A 19,456-nucleotide genomic window follows, 5' to 3' on the forward strand; every position below is an offset into this window, starting at 1 on the left:
GTAAATATCAACCTAGAGGACCCCTAGCCTTTAGAAGATGTATAGTAGGAACAAAATGTTGAATGAGAGCCCCGTGGCCTCCGGAAAAAACCTAAATTGCCAGAGAAATAAACCAATGAGATGGTTATTTGAATTGGCTGAGGCATAAACTTATAGGTTGGTAAGCCCAAATTGAATTGCTAAAAGGAATAAACAGCTGGTCGATTCGTGAATGGAAGCTTCAGAAATGAATAAAGGATTGAATGCCTGTAAAAAATAAACAGAGGAGGGAGGATTGATGGATTTGAGAATGTTTAGAGGAAGAAACATTGAAATTGATGTTTGATCTAGTGAGGTCTGCCTAAACAAATTTTGGAAATCCTAGCTGAGAAGGTCCTGGGGATAATCCGGATAAAAAAACCAATCGAGGAAAGCTAGGAAGGAAGAAACGGGAAAGGCCAAGGAGACTCACAAGAGATGCTGACCAAGTAGGGAGCTGTCTTTGAAGACAAGGTGAGCTCCACTGGGGCCCTTGGCTGATGTAAGAAGTTATGTAAAAAAGACACCTTATAGACCAAAGAGAAAGATCAAGCAGTTAAGAAAAGCATAAGGGGCCTGTAATCCAAAAGTAGTGAAGTTAGAAAGACACAGGGATTTGTGAGACATAAATAAGGCTGGAACCGAGGAGGAACGAAGAAAGAAAATATTAAAGTGGCTGAGGTGAGAAGGAAACTTTTTGCACCATCATTAAAAGGCCGTAAAAGCCAAAGGCTAGCACGACAGGGAGACATTGACCTTATCAAGAGAGCCTTTGCAAACACAACTTAGTGGAGCCTTTTGGAGCCGAGTTGAAGGAAGTGGATGGTTTACCGACCGAAGCAGAAAAATTGGAGAGGTTAGAAGAAGTGGTACTGAGAGAGATCAAGTGAAGCTGGATAGGCCCAGCGGTGAGGGATGCATGCAGGAAGGCAAGATATCACTGGAATGCAGGAAGAGGCCGGGGAGGCAGAGGCAAATAGGATCCTAGAATCCAAGGAGGGTGGGACGACCAGCACCAGAGCTTAGGAAGGGAACAGATCTGAGGGAGGAGAGAATGGCTTAATGGGAGGACTTGCTGTCCGCCCGAGAATAGGATTCAAGAGAACTTGCAGCATCAGAGGCGGCACCAGATCTGCAGACAGAGGAGCTGGGTGGAATTAGGCATACCAACCGTCTCTTGGGAATTTTGAAGGGGGAGAGGAGATAAATAAAAAAACTACCCACTTGGTGTTTGAGGGAGAAGCAAAAAGCCGAATTGTGGGTTTCCCAGCCGTGCGGAAATGTGCCGACTCCCTTGAAAATTGAGAGACTTGAAAGTTGGGAATGAATAGTTAAGGAAAGGCAAGACAGGGATGTTGACGGTAGGACAAACTCTCGATGTTTGGCAGGCTTGTTCCCAAGTAAGGAAAGCCTTGACAAAGACCATTGCTCCTTGAACCCCTTGGCGGTGAAGAGGGTCTTGTTGCTTCCCCTGTCTTGGAGATCGCCCGGACAACCAAAGGAAGATCCGATTGCTCCACCCCCTTGACATTGATATGCACTGGGGTCATAGTGCTCGCATTGATATGCCTAAAAGGTCTGAATGGTCGTGATGCCTTGCAAGGAGGACCAATGGTCAAGCCTGCCTTGGAGTGGGGGGCATCCGTGGTCACCCGTGGCGAGAGGGGAGGCGACCAAGAGAGGGCTCCGCTGTATCCAAGGAGGCGAGCCGCCACAAGAGATGATGCAAGAGGAGCTGGCGCACCAGGGATGATGCATAGAGAGCCCTGCTGATGAGTGGGATGATGCATGAATGAGAGTGACCGGACTGTGAGCCCTTGCCACTGTGAGAAGATGTATGCTCAAGCCATGGGCTCAGAGTGCCAAGGATGGACTCGCTGGAACAGAACCCTGAAATGGAGCATGGCGGCTGGGAACAATTGCAGATGATCTGATGGCCCCATGGTGAGGACAGAGGCAGAGAAACTCCTTGTGTAGAGTCATTTCTGAGATCTCCTTGTGTGCCCAGGTGCAAGGTGGAGAAAAATTCTGAGAGGTTGAAGAGAGTTAATGGCCTTTGATGGAGAAAGTAAGGAGCTTGAGAGAAGTAGGCTGGAGAAAGACCAGGGGGGCCAGTCGGAGTAGTGAGGGATGCCTGGGCCCCTGAGCAAACTGGGGGCCTGGACCCTGCAAAACGGAAAGACCCCTCCCTGGAGTGGTGGTGAGACCAAGGGGAGGGTAAAGAACCCTGGGTGACTGGCTCCCCCCAGGAGGAGGGAGGTGGTAGTACGGGACCCTGTCCCATTAGAGGAGGGTAGTGGCGTCTCCAGGAGCTACTCCCCAGAAGTGGTGGTAGGCCCCCGTCCAGAAGGGAGAATAGACTCCCAGTGACCATTGAGATTAGGAGAATAGATTGTAGAGTTCAATCCGGAATTTTTCTTTGGGGACTGCCAGGTTCAAGAGAGAGAGGTCTAGGACCTGGGTAGATCCCCTGCTGCCTTTTGGCACTAAAGAGAACCTGGAGTAGAACCCTCTCTCGCAGATGGCTGGAAACTGCCTGCGGCCTCCCTTTGACTAGGTGTAGAGTGCTTCTGAGAGGTCCTTCAACTTTGGAAGGTGAAGCTGGTGGAGGGGACTATCCGCCCCCGGTGTTGAGGAGAACAGAGCGCCTGGATAAGCGCCTCAGAACCCAGCTGGGCTGGGAGCGTCCCGACTGCCTCTCCCAGGTTCCCCGGGAGCCTCTCAGACTGCTTCGTGGGCAGCCTCCTGGTTGCTGGGACTGCCGCAGACTTCCAGCCCCTCTCTGCCCTCTGACCCTGCCCCTCAGGACCTAGGGGCCTCAGGACTGTCCTCCGCTGCAAGGCGAAGACAGACTGCGTCTCAAGAACCTTGGCTCTGGAACACAGAACCACTTCCTGCAATAGGGCCTCTGGGGTGCAAGCGGCCCTCTCTGCGAACCAGAGCTCTTCGATCGCCTCAGACAGGGTCCTGCCATGAATGGTCCTTCCAAACAAGGGTGAACCATCAAAGGATTACTTAGCTCTAGAGAAAGGGATCCAGAAAAGCAGCAGTGCTCGCCGAGCTCCCAGCCTCATAATGGCAGCATGTGTCCGCAGCTCTGGCCAGAGCAGGCACTGAGCTCTGGCCTTTGAGACTTGTGAGATGGGAGAGAGGCTCCATTTTGGTTGCAGTGCAGGCAGGTAGCTGGACCGGGGAGTGCAGAGCAGTCCTAAAGCGTGCTAGAGCCATCCTAGCTAAGGATGCAATGCTGTAATGCCAAAACACTCAGCCCGCTCGAGGAAACATGGTGGATGGTTCAAGGCAACCTCCTCCGCCTGGTCATCGAGACTCCTTGCTCTCTTCCCCAGGGAGCCATCTCTCCTGAGCCAGTTGCCTCAACATGTGGCGCCGCCCCTCAGCACCAGTTGGGTACTTGGGCCAAGGCATCCACATCATGTCAGTGGGCGGGCTAAGGCTTCTATCAGGTCCGGGCTGGTGGGGATTGGGTGGTAGTTCCTTCCCCCAGGGGTCCCGCGGTGGTCCCACCAGGGGACCCACGCCGTGGGACAAAGGTCCAAAGCGGGCAGGCCCGGGGGAGGGAGAAAGGAACACACCCACCCCCTAATACGGACCTTCCAGCATGACCGTGGGAGAGATCCTCCTGGGGGTGATGGGGGAGCCTTCCCTTCATTGTCTGGCGAGAAGGGGTGACCGTGAGGAGGGGAGCCACCCCAATCCGTGTCTCGAGTGAGACTCAAGCCTCTCCTATGGAGAGACTCAGGAGTTCCTGGCAGTCCTTTGCCCGTGGGGAGCAGAGGCCTGGCCTCGCAAGCAGGCTGTCCCAGGGGTGGGCAGGTGAAGCCAAAGCGCCCAGTGCAGAGGAGGGGCGGTGGAAGCCTGGCAGGGCCGGATGGGAGCACCTCAACAGAGCCCTCTCCACTACATCAAAGCCCCTCAAAAGCCGGGTCCCAAAGGATCCGGCCTCAGAATCGCCTCCACTACGACAAAGCCGGCCGGGGGTAACCTGACCTCGGACAGAGCGTGGGACACCACATGGCCGCCAAGGATCGGGACCCGCCCGATCAGCTCCGGCCACGCTCCGAAGGAGCGGATCGACCGAGGCAGGGGCATGGAGGGATCCGTCCCCGGGATCCGGCGCACCCTCCGACCTCGGATCTCTCCGGCAAGTCCCGAGGCTGTTCAACCCGAAGCGGAAGGTTTCGAAGCGCCAGTTGCTCGAACCGGGAAGCGGGTGGAGGTTGGGCGGCCCCGGGAGGGTGTGAGGGAGGGAGGGCCTGGACACTCCCATCTGCGAGTCCAGATCAGCATCGAGGCTATCCTCATCGGATCTCATCAGCATTCGGCAGGGGGTAGATCTAGCCTCGAGGGCCTCCCTCGGAGGTAGGGTCTCCTCCTCCTACCGGTCCCCCTGAAGCACACAGGTGATAGGAGCCGAGAAGGGAGGCCCGGACCGACACAGGGTGCCGGGGGAGAAGAGAAGCTGGCGGGCGGAGGAGAAACAGAGGTCTCGGCCGCCCGGCAGTGCTTGTCTCTTAGATGGGCATCAAGCATGCCTCTCCCCTGTAGTCTTTGAGTCGCCCTCCCAGATGCATCCTCTCGGGTCCTGGGGGACCAGACGAGTCCCAGGAGCAGGAGGGGAGCCGCCTGAGACCAGAGCTGGAGGGCGGAGGTGCCACGCCAAGACCAGCTTGGACCCTAAGACCCCGCCTTGGGCTGGAACCCTGCACAATCCTGAGGTTGAACTGCAAATAGAACAACCACACCATTCACAACTCAAAGACAGGTTGTACACGAGTGTGGTGCTTAGCGCCACACACAGCATTTAGAAAATATGAGCTGAAATATGGACAGCCATAGTCACATAGACCTAACCTAAAATTTAACCTAAACCTAAAACATAATGCTAAAACAATAAAGAAGCAACACACCCTCAATCACACGTGCCAGGGAGGGAGGGAAATTACTACTGAAAAAAAATTAAAAACTAAAAAAGTCAATAATAATAGGAAAATACAACTTTCACACAAAAATTGTTAAAGAAAAAAAAAGGAAAATTTTTTAACAAGAAAAAAACCAATTTAGCTAGAGAGCTTGAAATCCACATCTAGTTTACCAGTGCAAACAAGATCTGAGGTCATGAGGGAGGGTAGAGGGGGCATTATAAGTGAGAGAGGGAGAGAGCTTGCCACCATCCTGAAAACTAACTATATGGCGGATGGATCCGATATCGGATCCATAACCCACAGGTTCCACAGGTTGCAGACAAATGAATATCCTACTTCAGATCTGTTTTTATATTAAAATAGAATACATTATCATCAATGGGTTTAAATAAAGAAGTAAACTGGAGATGTTTACATTAGTTTTCTTTCTCATTTAATACATTGTATCTAATGTGTTTAAATGGAGTTGTTATTCAGTGATGTTCACTTTAAATTTTAGGACTATCAGTTTTTACCATGTCTTTAATTGTATTTAATTGAATGATTACTTATTATATATATGGGAGTGTGTTTTCATTAACTTTTTGTACTCGTTGAAGGCTGTTGTGGCCGAGGTGCTAAGACTATTATATTCTATTAAATTTTATCAGTGTGGAATTCGTGTTGTTTTTCGAGTTATTTACAGTCTATCTTGGACATTTTGCTGGTTGTTTCAAGACTATTTGTGCCCCTTGTGGGGTTGCATACAATTTGTTCCAGGGCATTAGTGTTAACAAAGTCCAGGAACCTTTGTGCAAGCATGATGGTACTCGTATAGGTTTCCCAGTCAATGGAGGGATAGTTAAAATCACCCATGGCTAGACTGTTTGGTTGTAATTTGATTGACTCAAGTAGGTCCAAATAAGTGGAGTGGGCATTGTGGTTCATTGAAGGGCCTGGGGCCTATAGCTAATAATGATTTTAAGGGGGAGGTTTACCTACAGTTAGTGAACATGGAGTAATTCCATGGAGTTTTTCTGTCTAACCAGTCTAGAAGTGTATTTATCTTTGATGAAAATAGATACTCCTCCTCCTTTGGTTCTCACACTTTCTTTTTGCGGTCTGAAAATTTGGAAGGCATTCTAGCCATGAAAGTCCAGGGTGCTCTCTGTGGCCCTGAACCATGTTTCTGTGACTGCACAGATGTCAACATCCTCTAGGGAGAGGAGTACTTCCAGAGAGTTCAGTTTCTGACTTAAACTCCTTGTGTTTGGCACCATAACTTTTAATTTATTTATAAATGATATTGCCATGTCATAAATTCTGTTCTTGAGACCTTGCCTACAAAAGGCAGTATGGGGGAGGTAAGTGCCTTAGCCAGTAACCAAAAGCCTAGAGGTGACAGGAGAAGACCATCTCTGGCAAAGCAGCATGGTCTATCAACCATGTCATCCCAGGCTGACAGGTAATGGATCCCCGTAGAATGACACCAGAAACTAAGTCAATTGTTGAAGTCAATCATTTTTTGTTAATATTGTGATATCATCCCAGAAGAGGGTAGAATGCTGCTCAAGGCTAAGGACTTACCTGCATGAGATACATATTCATAGAGCTCAATCATGTCTCTCTTCATAAAGTCTAGTGAGGTACTTCTCAAGTCATTCACACCAACATGAATTATGACAGAGTCATAATGGTACTTGCTGTTGAGAGACTTGAGTGCATGTGTGATCTGACAGATCCTGGCACCTGATAGACAGCTGACCATAACCTTCTCCTCGTCCAGCCTGGTGAGTGGGATGTCTGTGTGTCTTAAAATGGAGTCACCTAGGACTAAAAGATTTGGTTTAGATATGCTTTGCCTTAGGGGCTTATTGGGCATTATGTGCATTGAGTGCTGTAGGTGCTGTATTAGGCATAACATGTTTGTATTTGGAAGGTCTCTGGTGTTTAGGTATGTTTCTGGTGAGTACCTCCACATATGATGGTCTATGTGTTGAGTGCACACTTTGTGTAGGAGGCGTAGAATGTGAGCTGACAACCTGTTCAGTGTTACTGCTCTGTGTGTGAGAGAGCAAGGATTCCAGATTCTTAGAGTACATGCATCTCTCACAAATTGTACTTGGGTGATTTAGGAGTAGAGGAGTGTACATGAGGCAGTTGCTACACTGCCTCACGATACCCATGTCAATCAGGCTAGTAGGATAAATGGAGGGAAACTGACCATCCAGAATGCTAGGTTAAATCCTGTTTTCCCAGTGGGGAAAGAAAATGGAGGGGCATGTTACAACTGGGCGCTCTAAATGGGGTCTGTACTAATGGGGTGCTCTATAAAGGGTCTATACTAGTGGGGGTTCTCTAAATGGTATGAGAATGCTGTAGATTTGGTGATTTTGGGACTGTTTAAGGAGCAAAAGCACAGCTGAGGTGCTCTCTGAGAATGAAGCATAATTTAAGGACTTCTCAGCTGGATCACAGGTAGCTACTAAGGGAAAATTTATCTACTGAAGTTTTTGGATCTATAACTGCCAGTGGTTACCCCCACCGAGCTGTAGTACACAATGGTGCATAGCAGAGAAGTGGCTGGTCGCCTAACTCTTTGGAGCTGTGTAAAACAAGTGCAAACTCACACAAATGTAGGGCTCATTTAGCAACAGTGAGCAAACTGAATTAAACAATTTACCAATAAAAAAGCTCAAAACTGAGCCCTGTGCCAGCAGCCTTCAATCAGATGAGTCGTAACTGCACTTTCCTTCCACAAGGGTGCAGGGGGGCCTTCTCCAACAATAGATACCCTGGTTTAGTGCTCAAATTAACAACTAGAACCAGATTCAGCAAGTCTGCATCTAGTGTATGCTACAGCAAACAAAAATTGCAACAAATCAGCAGGAATAGTTTTAAAAATCAGCAATATAGCAAAAATACAATTTAAAAGTGCAAAATACAGTATAAAATTGTACTTAACAGTTAGCAGAATGCAACAGATTCCTTAGATTGCACAAATGAACCAGACCAAAGAATATACAACCAGGCAGAGGTCAGAAAATACAAAAATTCACAGTACTAATAAAATAATCTGACTACCATGACTGTTAGTCCATAAAAGTCAACAGGCTTTAATGTAGAAGAAAAAGGTAAGCACTTTCACTGTGTTTTAGTTTTTGTTTGAGTTCTGGATTTGATTTGTTGACTAATTGCAATGTAGCATAATTTGTAGTTGACTATTGCTGTATTAAATTTTAAATTTCTTTACATGGCTGGCTTTGCTTTTTATTGTATTTACATGGTCTGAAGAAGTGGGCAGTATACAGTGAAAGCACTTACCTTTTTCTTCTACAGTAAAGCCTGTGGAGTTTTTATGGACTAACAGTCATGGTGGTCAGATTATTTTATTAGTGCTGAGATTGCACAGATGAATACAGCAGAGCAGTGGTTGGTTGCCTAACTCTGTTGAGCTGTGTTAAAAAATGAGCAAACTGAATTAAACAATTTAACCAATACAAAAGCTCAAAACTGAGCCCTGTGCCAGCAGCCTTCAATCAGATGAGTTCTAACTGCACTCTCCTTCCACAAGGGTGCAGGGGGGGTCCTTCTCCAACAATAGATACCCTGGTTTAGTGCTCAATTTAACAAACAGAACCAGATTCAACAAGTCTGCATCTAGACTATGCTACAGCAGACAAAAAGTGCAACAAATCAGCAGGAATAGTTTTAAAAATCAGCACTATAGCAAAAATACAATTTAAAACTGCAAAATACAGTATAAAATTGTATTTACAGTTAGCAGAATGCAAAAGATTCCTTAGATTGCACAAATGAACCAAACCAAAGAATATACAACCAGGCAGAGGTCAGAAAATACAAAAATTTACAGCACTAATAAAATAATCTGACTACCATGACTGTTAGTCCATAAATGTCAACAGGCTTTAATGTAGAAGAAAAAGGTAAGCGCTTTCACTGTGTTTTAGTTTTTGTTTGAGTTCTGGATTTGATTTGTTGACTAATTGCAATGTAGCATAATTTGAAGTTGACTATTGGTGTATTAGATTTTAAATTTCTTTACATAACTGGCTTTGCTTTTTATTGTATTTACATGGTCTGAAGAAGCGGGCAGTATACTGTGAAAGCACTTACCTTTTTCTTCTACAGTAAAGCCTGTGGAGTTTTTATGGACTAACAGTCATGGTGGTCAGATTATTTTATTAGTGCTGAGATTGCACAGATGAATACAGTAGAGCAGTGGCTGGTTGCCTAACTCTGTTGAGCTGTGTTAAAAAATGAGCAAACTGAATTAAACAATTTAACCAATACAAAAGCTCAAAACTGAGCCCTGTTCCAGCAACCTTTGATTAGATGAGTCCTAACTGCACTTTCCTGCCACAAGGGTGCAGGGGGGCCCTCTCCAACAAAAGATAGCCTGGTTGAGTGCTCAATTTAACAAACAGAACCAGATTCAGCAGGTCTGAATGTAGTCTATGCTACATCTGACAAGTAGTGCAACAAATCAGTAATAACAGTTTTAAAAAATCAGCAATATAGCAAAAATGCAGTTTAAAAGTACAAACTACAGTATAAAACTGTATTTATGGTTAGTGGAATGCAACAGATTCCTTGGATTTCACAGGTGAAAACAGCAGAGCAGTGACTGGTCACCCAGCTCTGTGGAACTGTGTTAAAACAGTGAGCAAACAGAATTAAACAATGAAAGTTAAGAAACAGGAAAAATATGAGCTGAAACATGTCATTAAGGAGTGTATATCAAGTGGACATTTACATGCGGATCTGATCAAAAATAAAGAGGCCAGATGGACTGCCACCAAAAGAGAGAATATGAGAGTTCTACTAGCATACCAAATTGAAATGGTATGAGTGGAGCAGTTTTCAAATATAGCACTTGAAGGAGTGGAGAAGCCACTGAAGCACTTTATTCTCCACAGTGGTCAGAGGCAGCACTCTTCCAAAATTATACAACACAACAGATGATTAGCAATTTCATCTCCATCACCACTAAGATGAAGACTAAGATTGGCAGGACTTAATCAATCCATCACTGAAAGTTTTCCCAGACTAGTAAGTTTCTCCTCACTAGGTCCCATCTCCAGATCTCTTCACGTCCACAAAAGATTGCTATACTATGACTCTAAATCCTGTACCAAACTAATGGGGACATATTACGCCTGAGGTGACAGAAAGGAGGGTGGAAATGGGAACAAGCATTTTTAAAGAAAGCTCGTAAAGTGCCACTGCTGCAGTGGTATAAGCATTCATAAATTCTGGCAAAGGTTTGCAATATTTCTCATAAGAAAACTGTGCAATACAGAAGTCAAAGAGATAGAGCTGACTTTGATACCATTGTACCCATTTTTTTTATTGACAAATGAAATGAAATGCTGAGAATCCTTCCTTTTTGATTTTGTTATGTCTAAGTAAAACTTGTCTATGCACATCCACACAATGAAGCAAGTATTCCCTGTGATTAGCATAATTAATAATTAGAAAAGAAAACTGGAAGATCAATTAAGTAATTGCAATTAGCTTCTGTGGCCACTTTTAGCATAAAGAAAGAATTTCTCTTCGTGGATATGCTGTCATTGTAGAAGATGATAAGATAAGATAAGATGAGATAAGATAAGATGATAAAGGGTTAGCATACAAGGTTTAAAGTTTGGAAATTGTAGCAGAAGCATTAGCAAGCAAAAAAAGGATTCTCCTTGTGAGATATTTTAACAAAATAGAAAAATCAGACTGAAAGGGAGGCAGAGGAACTTTTCCAAAACAAAGTAAAGGTCCCACAATGGAACCAGAGACTTAATGGTGGTGGTAGTGGGGAAGGGGGCAGAGCATATCCCTCAACAATGCTTTGCATTCTTTTAGTGAAGCTAATGAGACAGACTTTGCACACTGATGAAAAATCAGGATGGCCACAAGATGTACCTTGATGGAAGAAAAGCTGACCCAAATACAAAATTTGTGACAAATACTTCAGGATACTAAGCATAGGTGCTGTAAAGGGGTTTAGACCTCTCACAGTGTCTAGTAATAAAAAATGGGTTGATAAACTTTGATTTGTTTTCCTTGAGTTGAGTCTCTGGGCAAAGATAAGGATATAGAATGCCCATTAAGGATATGAAGGGTCCCTGACCATCACAGGAACTTGCAAATACAAGTGGTTAACCTGTGTTAATAAAAGTCTGAATAAGGCTTGACTGATAGATGAGATGAGGATCTTGGATGGCTTCAGTTGAAGCAGTATGTCCAACTGATGAAACTAAAGGGAAGGAAAACCAGACCCAGTGCCTAAAATGGTCTATTAGGATAATGTTGGTTTTGCAAGAATTAGTCTTCCCTGGAAATTTGCAAATAAGGGGAAGAAGAGAAAAATAATAAGGAAGTCTTGGAGTCATTCCCATATAATGGCATCTTGGGTACATTTTCCTAAGTAAGGTATAAAGGGAAATCATTTCTGTGCTTGAAGTTGATAGGGTGCAAAATGCTCACAGCATGACTTCCTCCAGCAATGGAACAGAACCTATTCTGCCAAATGAAAGACCATTCTTGCAACATCAGCAGACAGTGGCTGAGCAGGTCAGCTAGAGAACTGGCTTGCCCCAGAATGTCAGAGACAATAAGATGGCAAATGGCAGCAAAAGCATATTCCAAGACTCTCAATGACCTTCCAAAAAGGGATCAGGAATTAGTTATCTCCATATTTATTTATGTATCAAACCACTGCCATACTGTTAGAGTAGATTACAATCACACCGATGGGAAGTGAGTCAGATTGGCCTGTTTCATTACCATATACCTTGACTGTCTACTTTATACAAGGCTCCTTCCACCTGAGAGCATTTAAAGAGTTTTCCACAAAACTGGTTGGGCTCGAGTTCATCATGAAAAATGTTCCTTTCATTCTTGAATGTTTTGATCTGAGCATCTAGTGGATCAGTAAGCTGCTCCCATTGAACATTGAGGTTCTACTGGAAAATTCTCATGAAAAACATGGTGCGGCAGATCATGAAAAATCATGGACAACATGAGTTCTAGGGCCTGAAGACAGGAAGCCACAAGTACTGAGTTGTTCTTCATTAACTAAACAGCAGTAGTTTGGATGGACTGTATCTTGTCTGCTGAAAGTAAGGCTAACAAGCTAGAAAGTACAGCCTTTAAAGGTGATGGATTGTGTTTATTTTTCATTCTTCACAGAAATAAGTCTCTCCAATACATTTCAAATATTTTGGTGTGCTTAGTTGGTAGGGGTATTTTGCCTCACATTTGCACTTCTTAAACAACTGAAAATCCTACTTTTACCCCATGGTGCTTCATGGGAAAACTGTCACTAGAAGAAGAAGAAAAAAAATGGTGCCTAAAGCAGAGATGGAAGACAGCCTATCTACACAAACTACAGAATGCTAAAACAAGAATTCACAAACTGAAATAAAATGACCTGTAATTTTATAGAAATCAACAAGGACTGAAACCTGTCAGAAAAAAATAATCTTTCACAAAAAATGCTGTAACTGTTTTAAAGTGTTACTGACTTTAATGCATAGCTAAAAAGATATGCAGATAATTCCTTAGCTCCCAGCATTATGGGTGATGGGTAGGGTGCTAAGGTAGGCTTGTAAAAATTTTAGGTGCCAGACTAAGTCCTGTTCTTTGTCCTAGATGTAATGGGGATTAATCTCCCAGTGCCAGATGTAATGTCTTTAGCCACTTTTCATCCATGAGATAATAGTACATACCTCACAAATCATTTTTTTAAATATTCAGCACATTCTACATACATTACACTACAGAAAAATGCACATTGTTTCACCTCAATGACAAACCTTTTTAATGTCTACTTCCTTGTTGTTACACAAATGTACTTTGTTGGAAAGTCTACCATTCTTAAGCACGTCATCAAGCATATAGCCTGCCTTCAGGCTGCATCAATAATATCTGCTACACGTCAAGTAACAACATCAGATATCAATCCTGTACTGTGGATATAGATCAACTAGACTATCACCAAATACCACACTTATTTTGTGCTGTAGTCTGTAATTAATCAAAGGTTTACTAAATACTCTGATTTATTTTATACCATGGTTGTGGAGCAATCCTCAGAGATATATTTATTCAATTTGACACCACATACATAATGAGATAATGAGGAAGGGTGCTACAGGTGTGATTTTCAAGCTGTAAAATAGAATGTGCATTTAAATAAAACAAGATAAAGATATCCAGATATCTATTATCAATCAAGAATTGCAGTTCTAAGAATGATTTACAAGATGAATTTAATGATTTTACATAATGTTTGGTGGAAGGCAATGTCCATGCATTTTTAGCCGTAGCAGCTTTAAGTAAAAATTACAGCTAAACTGTAGCAAATTACCTCTTATCTTCCACTTCAGCACAGACCTCCTCAAATTTTCTGGATTGAAACTGTACTGGTAAGTCAGTAGCAAGAGCTAAAGATATCAGTCCAATGCTGGAGCTCCACACAGCTTCTGTCTGAGCCACATCTAAGGCTGCTGTGGCCAATGACTTTTGAAAATCTTCAACAGACAGTGGGGCAGGAGTAAAGTAGTCCTCTGGGCTCTCATTGACTCGTTCAAGAACAAATGGGAAAGGTTGTGCAGCAAAGGCTGGAGATGGGCCACACTGTACCTGTTCCCTTAGAGGCATCAATTTAGGAGGGCTTTTTACTTTTGTAGTTGTGCAACTGAATGAGTTTTCATATAATACAGCAGTATCCTTGGGAAAGGCTTTGTCCATAGCTCCCAAAATGTCAATATCAGAAAGCAAAGTTTGGTTTGTCTGATACTTAATGTAGATCCCTTCAAGGTATCTCAGCAGAACCTCTTTACCATTAAGATAGTCACTATATGGCTGAATAAGAGACAGAACTTCATAAAGAAATAACCAAGAATTACGGTTGTTCTTTTGCAGGACAGTGCCAAACACACCAATTAATTCTGCTATTAACAGCTGCAAGTCTTCAGGCTCTGGTTTCTCACCATCCTTCATCTTTGTAGTGATTCGTTGGCGAACAGTAGCAGCCCACCTGCTGGCTCTGGCTTGGTAGTCTCTCTCCTTAGCACCTAGAACAATAAAACAGCATTCTGACTCCTTGAAATAAGAATATCTTTAACAACTCATAAGAAATATAAATTGATATCCTCCCAAAAGTAAAGTACATTTTGTAAATATAGAGCAAAGGTAAGATATCCATCTGTGCTTCCAGAAATTGGAGTTCAGGAATAAATACAGGTCAACTGGACAAGTTGCCCAGAAGGATAGGATAAAATGGTTAATGGCCAGTTCTCCTACCTATCTTATCTTGGGGTGGGAGCAGTAGTAGGATGAATGAGTTGCTGCCTGTGCAACCCATGATAGAAAATGGGAGATTTGCAGGGTAACTCAGTAAAAGGGGGAATGACATGATGTCCTACATATGACAGGTGAGTACATATGCTGACATCATTGCACACTTCTTTCCCTTTTAGGGAATTTAACAACTCACCTTAAATTGATTGTTCCTGGTACCTCATTTATTATTCCCCATAGTGTACTGGCTCCCTTGACATAGGACTGCTGCCAAATATCTTATCCCCCAAGAACTCAAGAGCCTTGCCTTGTGAAGGGACACCTCCTGACTTGCCCAGAAATGTGTGGGTGAAAAGAGGTATAGGAATCAAGCCAGAGGTTAGTGGTGGGTTGGGTGGGAATGGGTGGAAGTGGTATAAAAAATATGCTTTTTAATATTTTTATTAATGTATCTTTCATATCATGACATTAGCATTTTCACAGATCTGATATTGCTATCATAGAAGGAAAACTTTACATCAGAGAATGAAGTTTAAAATGGTCAGTGCAGATCCTCTAGATACCTGCACCATGTATTTGCAATTCTAGATGAAAAATTATAGTTATCTAAGAGTGCTGATATTAGGAAAGAATATTTGGTAATATAGTCTATACAAACTGCAAAATGTAAAACATATACCCTCTGAATGTTATAGTTGCAAAATGCTTAAAAAAACTACCAGCCATTGGCACCAACAAGATGTAGGAAATTAGTTTCTCATGTGCACAAGTAAATATGTAGTTTATAAAAAAAAATCACATTATCTCTAAGCTCCTCATAAATAGAGGTACAATCATAAATGTAAAACACATGAACATTATTTTTCTCTATAATTTTTACAGTTCCTTCCACAAATAAACAGAGATCACAACTTCTTACCATTAGCTGCTGACATGGTTGCTCCCAAAAGATGGAGTAATGGTAATTTCTCATGAGACTGGGAGGGTAGATCCTCTGTAGAGGCCATGGCAAATGGATTTATTCTTGGCTGAATATTCTGTACTCTACTGCTCTATGAGTAAATATACAGAAAGTTAGAAAGCTATTGATATATTTATATCTAGGTTCATTACATACTCATGTTCATGAAATGATGTCACTATAAACCACAACTGGTCTATTCAATGTTGTCAAGTCACATACTACTCCGCTAGCACCCCCATGAACAGCCAATGCCATCTTCACAGTTTAACTTATAGTTAAATAGTATGCTGCTAAGAGAAGTATAGTGTTGGAATATGGCACTAGGTGACATCTGTCTTTAATACCTGCTACCTATTCAGATCTAACTGCTAGAACAACTTTCTTTCATACAGGAGATCAGGGACCTAACTCTCATCATTTACTCTACTTTCTGGTGAAGCTTGTCTCTGGCAAGGTGTAGGAACTTATTTACTGACACCCAAAATGTTTTCCGGTTGCTTTGATTAGAGTTTTGGAATTTGACGTAGTAGTTATTGTCTGCAGTAACTTTACTCTTAGTGAGGTTATGGAGTTGCCTGAATGTCATGTGGCTTTGTTGTATTTTCTGTTTTAGCCAAGATTTCCAGTCTTTATCTTTTTTTATGGATTAATTCTTTACTTGATTATATTAACCATGCGGCAGGACATACTTTTACTCTCTTTTTTTATAGGAGCCATTTTGTTGAATATATTGAGAAAAATCCGATTAAATTTCAGAATTGCATTGTCTAATGGCAGGTGTTTCAGTGTGTTCTAGTTACATTATTTTGTGGCATATGTGAATTCTTGTTTATCAGATTCTGTGATGTTACAAACTATGCTATGGTGGTGGTGTTGCTTTGGGATATATATGGGGAGCTCACAGGGATACATTGGTAGATGATGACTAAACGTGTCTGAGAGAGTGCCAGTGGATTTCATTTTAGTAGGATCAGATGCTAGAATCCAATCTATTATTAATGAATTATTGATTGATTTATTACACCTGGTGGGGGTAGTGATAAGCTGTGTGAATCCATTTAAGTTTATTGAGTGTTGCAATTTGTTCATGGTGAGTGGGTTCCCAACTATGATAAAGTCACCTATAATAATTCTTTTCCTGGATGATGTTACTAACTAGACAGGAGAGTATATTTTTGAGTGTATGGGGTATTATTGACTGGAGGATGTATAGAGCATTGAACTAGCAGCTTTTATGGTTGCTAAGTTTCAAAAAGGGGATAATTAGTTTAGAATTATTGAACTGGTGGAATAGTGTGTTGGTAGAGTGCCAGGTTGAAGTGTGTTAAGGTAAACTATAGCTACCCAACACCTTTTTTTTACCTTTCTTATCAGTGCAGAGTATACTGTAGCCTGGAGGAGGTATTTCTTCATCTCCGGTTTCTGATTTTAAACAAGTTTCAGTTACAGAGAGGCTGTATGGGGAATGGTCAGAAATCCATGCATGCGTGAGTTTATTAGATTGATAAAAAGAAGTTATGTACCTACCATAATGTTCCATGTTTGTTGTCCTTCATCTCGCCTTCGTTCTTGCTGGTTGGGTTCGGAACTGATGCTTGGCTCCAACTCAGCTGATATACAATAGCTCAAGAGCTTTTACTGGCTTGAGGCTACCCCTTATCCCAACATGCCTAGCGGCAGCTACCCAGATCTCATTTGTAATAGCCAACACTAGACATATGTAGTAAGAAAAAACAATTTTTTTACTAAGCTCTTACACCAAGGTAGGAAGGGAAGAAGAAAGGACAAAGTACGGTTAACCAACCTGGTTTGTCAGCAGGAAACTTAGCCAGTGTAACCAATAATGAACTCCTCTCAAACCTCCAGGAAGGGGGAAGGAGGGGGGGATGCAAGAAGGAAGGCGAGATGAAGGACAACAAACATGGAACGTTATGGTAGGTACATAACTTCTTTATATTATGTTGTCCCATTTTGTCTTCATTCTTGCAGATTGAGACCACGTCTCCAGCACCTGGTTCTTGGGTAGCTCACTGGAACAAACTCTTCAGGACCGTGCAACCAAACAATGCCCTATTCCAGGAGATCACATCCACTGTAATGAGAGATAAAGGTATGAGGATTTGCCCATGTCGCTGCTGCACAGATTGAATCTAAGGGCAATTTAGCTTGGAAGGCAACAGAGGTGGCTAAGGCCCTGGTTGAATGTCCTCTGGGTCTTCCTGGAAGCATCCTTTTATGCAAACCATATGAATAAGTGATTGTGTCTGACAGCCATTTTGATAAAGTCACTTTAGAAACTGGATAACCTTGCTTATTGTCAGCAAAGGATATAAACAATTGGTCTGATTTTCTGAGGTCTTTGGTTCTGTGTAAATAAAAACTTAATTGACTATGAACATCCAATTGGTGTAATCTATACTCTGCTTTGTTTCCATAATTTGGGAAGAACACAGGAAGCTCAATGGACTCATTTAAGTTATACTCAGAACAAACCTTTGGCAAGAGGGAAGGATTGGTCCTTAGAGAGACAATATCTTTGTGAAAAATCAGATACGGTGGGCAAATAGACAAAGCATGTAATTCAGAAACCCGTCTAGCTGAGGTTATAACAACCAAGAAGAGGGTTTTCCAAGACAGAAACTTCAAGGGGCAAGATGTTGCTGGTTCAAAAGGGGGCAGAACCAATGAAGCTAAAACCAGGTTTAGGTCCAAGGGGGTGGGAGGTTCTCTTACCTGGGGCCGTAAAAGTGTTGTACCTTGTAAGAATGCTTTGCATAACTTATGGGACATAATGTTAGAACCCAAGTTGCCTACATGAAAATTGGAGATGGCAGCCAGTTGGACCCTAATAGTAGCTGCAGCTGCCCCTTTTCGAAGGTTTCAACTAGAAGGTCAAGAATCTTGTGAACAGGAGCCGTAAAAGGATCAATGTTATTACTTCTGGCCCAGTAAGAGAACCTCTTCCATTTGCTAGTGTAAATCCTCCTAGTAGTGGGATTGTGGGAGGACGTTAGGATGTGTTGTACAGCAGGGGAAATGTTTGAGAGCCTGGCTAAGACTGGAACTGGAGTAACCAACCAGTCAGCTTGACAGTTTGAAGGGATGGATGAAGCCTGCCTGACTGGTGTGTCAGGAGGTCCGGAACTGGCTCCAAGGCTCCAGTTGTAGGTGATGGCAAAGAAACGGAAACCATATCTGATGATGCCAGTAAGCAGCAATGAAGATGAGTTTGCAACCCAATGATTTTGCTTTCTGAAGTACCTTCAGAATGAGAGGGAAGGGTGGAAAAGCATACAGTAGTCCTGGAGGCCAATCGTGAACAAGTGCATCCCTGGGTGACTGTCTCGGAGGGAGAACTAGGGCAAAGTAGCTGCTGCATTTGTTGTTTAGAGGAGTGGCAAAAAGATCACAGCATGGCTGGCCCCCATTTGCAGAAAATCAAGTCCGCAATTTCTTGCATTAGGGACCACTCATGAGGCATGAGGATAGCCCTGCTGAGCCTGTCCGCTATCGCATTGGATTTTCCAGGAATGTACTTTGCAATCAGAAAACATTGGGAAGACATTGCCTATTGCCATACTCGAAGTACCTCCTGACACAAGGGGTAAGATCTGGTTCTGCCCTGCTTGTTGATGTACCATACCACTGACATATTGTCTGCCTGGATTGCAATGGTCTCTGTAGGTAGAGAGTCTTGAAGTGCTTGCAACGCCAGAAGCACCGCTCTCATCTCTAGAACACTGATGTGCAAATGGTACTTGTGAGGTTGCCATGTCCCTTGGATAGTCTGTCCCAGATAATGCCCCCCACCCTATCTGGGAAGTGTCCATGGTCACTGTGGCTACCAGATGCGGGTCTAGAAAGGGTCTGCCCAGAGTCACCTGGGGGGAGACCAGCCACTATAGTAGGTCTTTTTTGCAAGATTCTGTGATCAAGATCATGTGTGACATTGGCAATTCCTGGAAAGACCACTGAGCGAAAAGAAGCCACTGTAGAATCCGCATGTGGAAGCGTGCTAAAGGAACTAGCCTAATAGCTGCAGCTATTGAGCCCAGTACTTGTAAGACTTATCTTGCCTGAACTCTCGTCTTGTTTATGAGAAAGGAAACTTGTCGACGAATGGTTGACACCCTGTCTAGAGGCAGTTTTGCTATCATGTGTCTTGTGTCAAAGTCTGCCCCAATAAAGGTAATAGACTGACAAGGCAACAAGGAAGACTTTTCGTAGTTTA

At 43.2% G+C, this 19,456-nt stretch overlaps 1 protein-coding gene across 1 annotated transcript in view; it reads right to left on the minus strand.

Moving 5' to 3' along the window:
* DNHD1 (dynein heavy chain domain 1) overlaps nucleotides 1–15,301 on the minus strand; it is a 418,274-nt gene extending 402,973 nt beyond the window's left edge. Inside the window, exons 1-2 of the mRNA XM_044072761.1 lie at nucleotides 15,181–15,301; nucleotides 13,327–14,035 (exon numbers count right to left, since the gene is read on the minus strand). Of these exons, the coding sequence (XP_043928696.1) occupies nucleotides 13,327–14,035; nucleotides 15,181–15,268 (797 nt within the window). The 5' untranslated portion in view covers nucleotides 15,269–15,301. The remainder of the gene's footprint in view (nucleotides 1–13,326; nucleotides 14,036–15,180) is intronic.
* Nucleotides 15,302–19,456: the final 4,155 nt, after the last annotated feature.

The sequence above is a fragment of the Protopterus annectens genome, chromosome 5.part1 (assembly GCF_019279795.1).
Source record: "Protopterus annectens isolate FY-2018-M chromosome 5.part1, PAN1.0, whole genome shotgun sequence".
Lineage (NCBI taxonomy): Eukaryota > Metazoa > Chordata > Ceratodontiformes > Protopteridae > Protopterus > Protopterus annectens.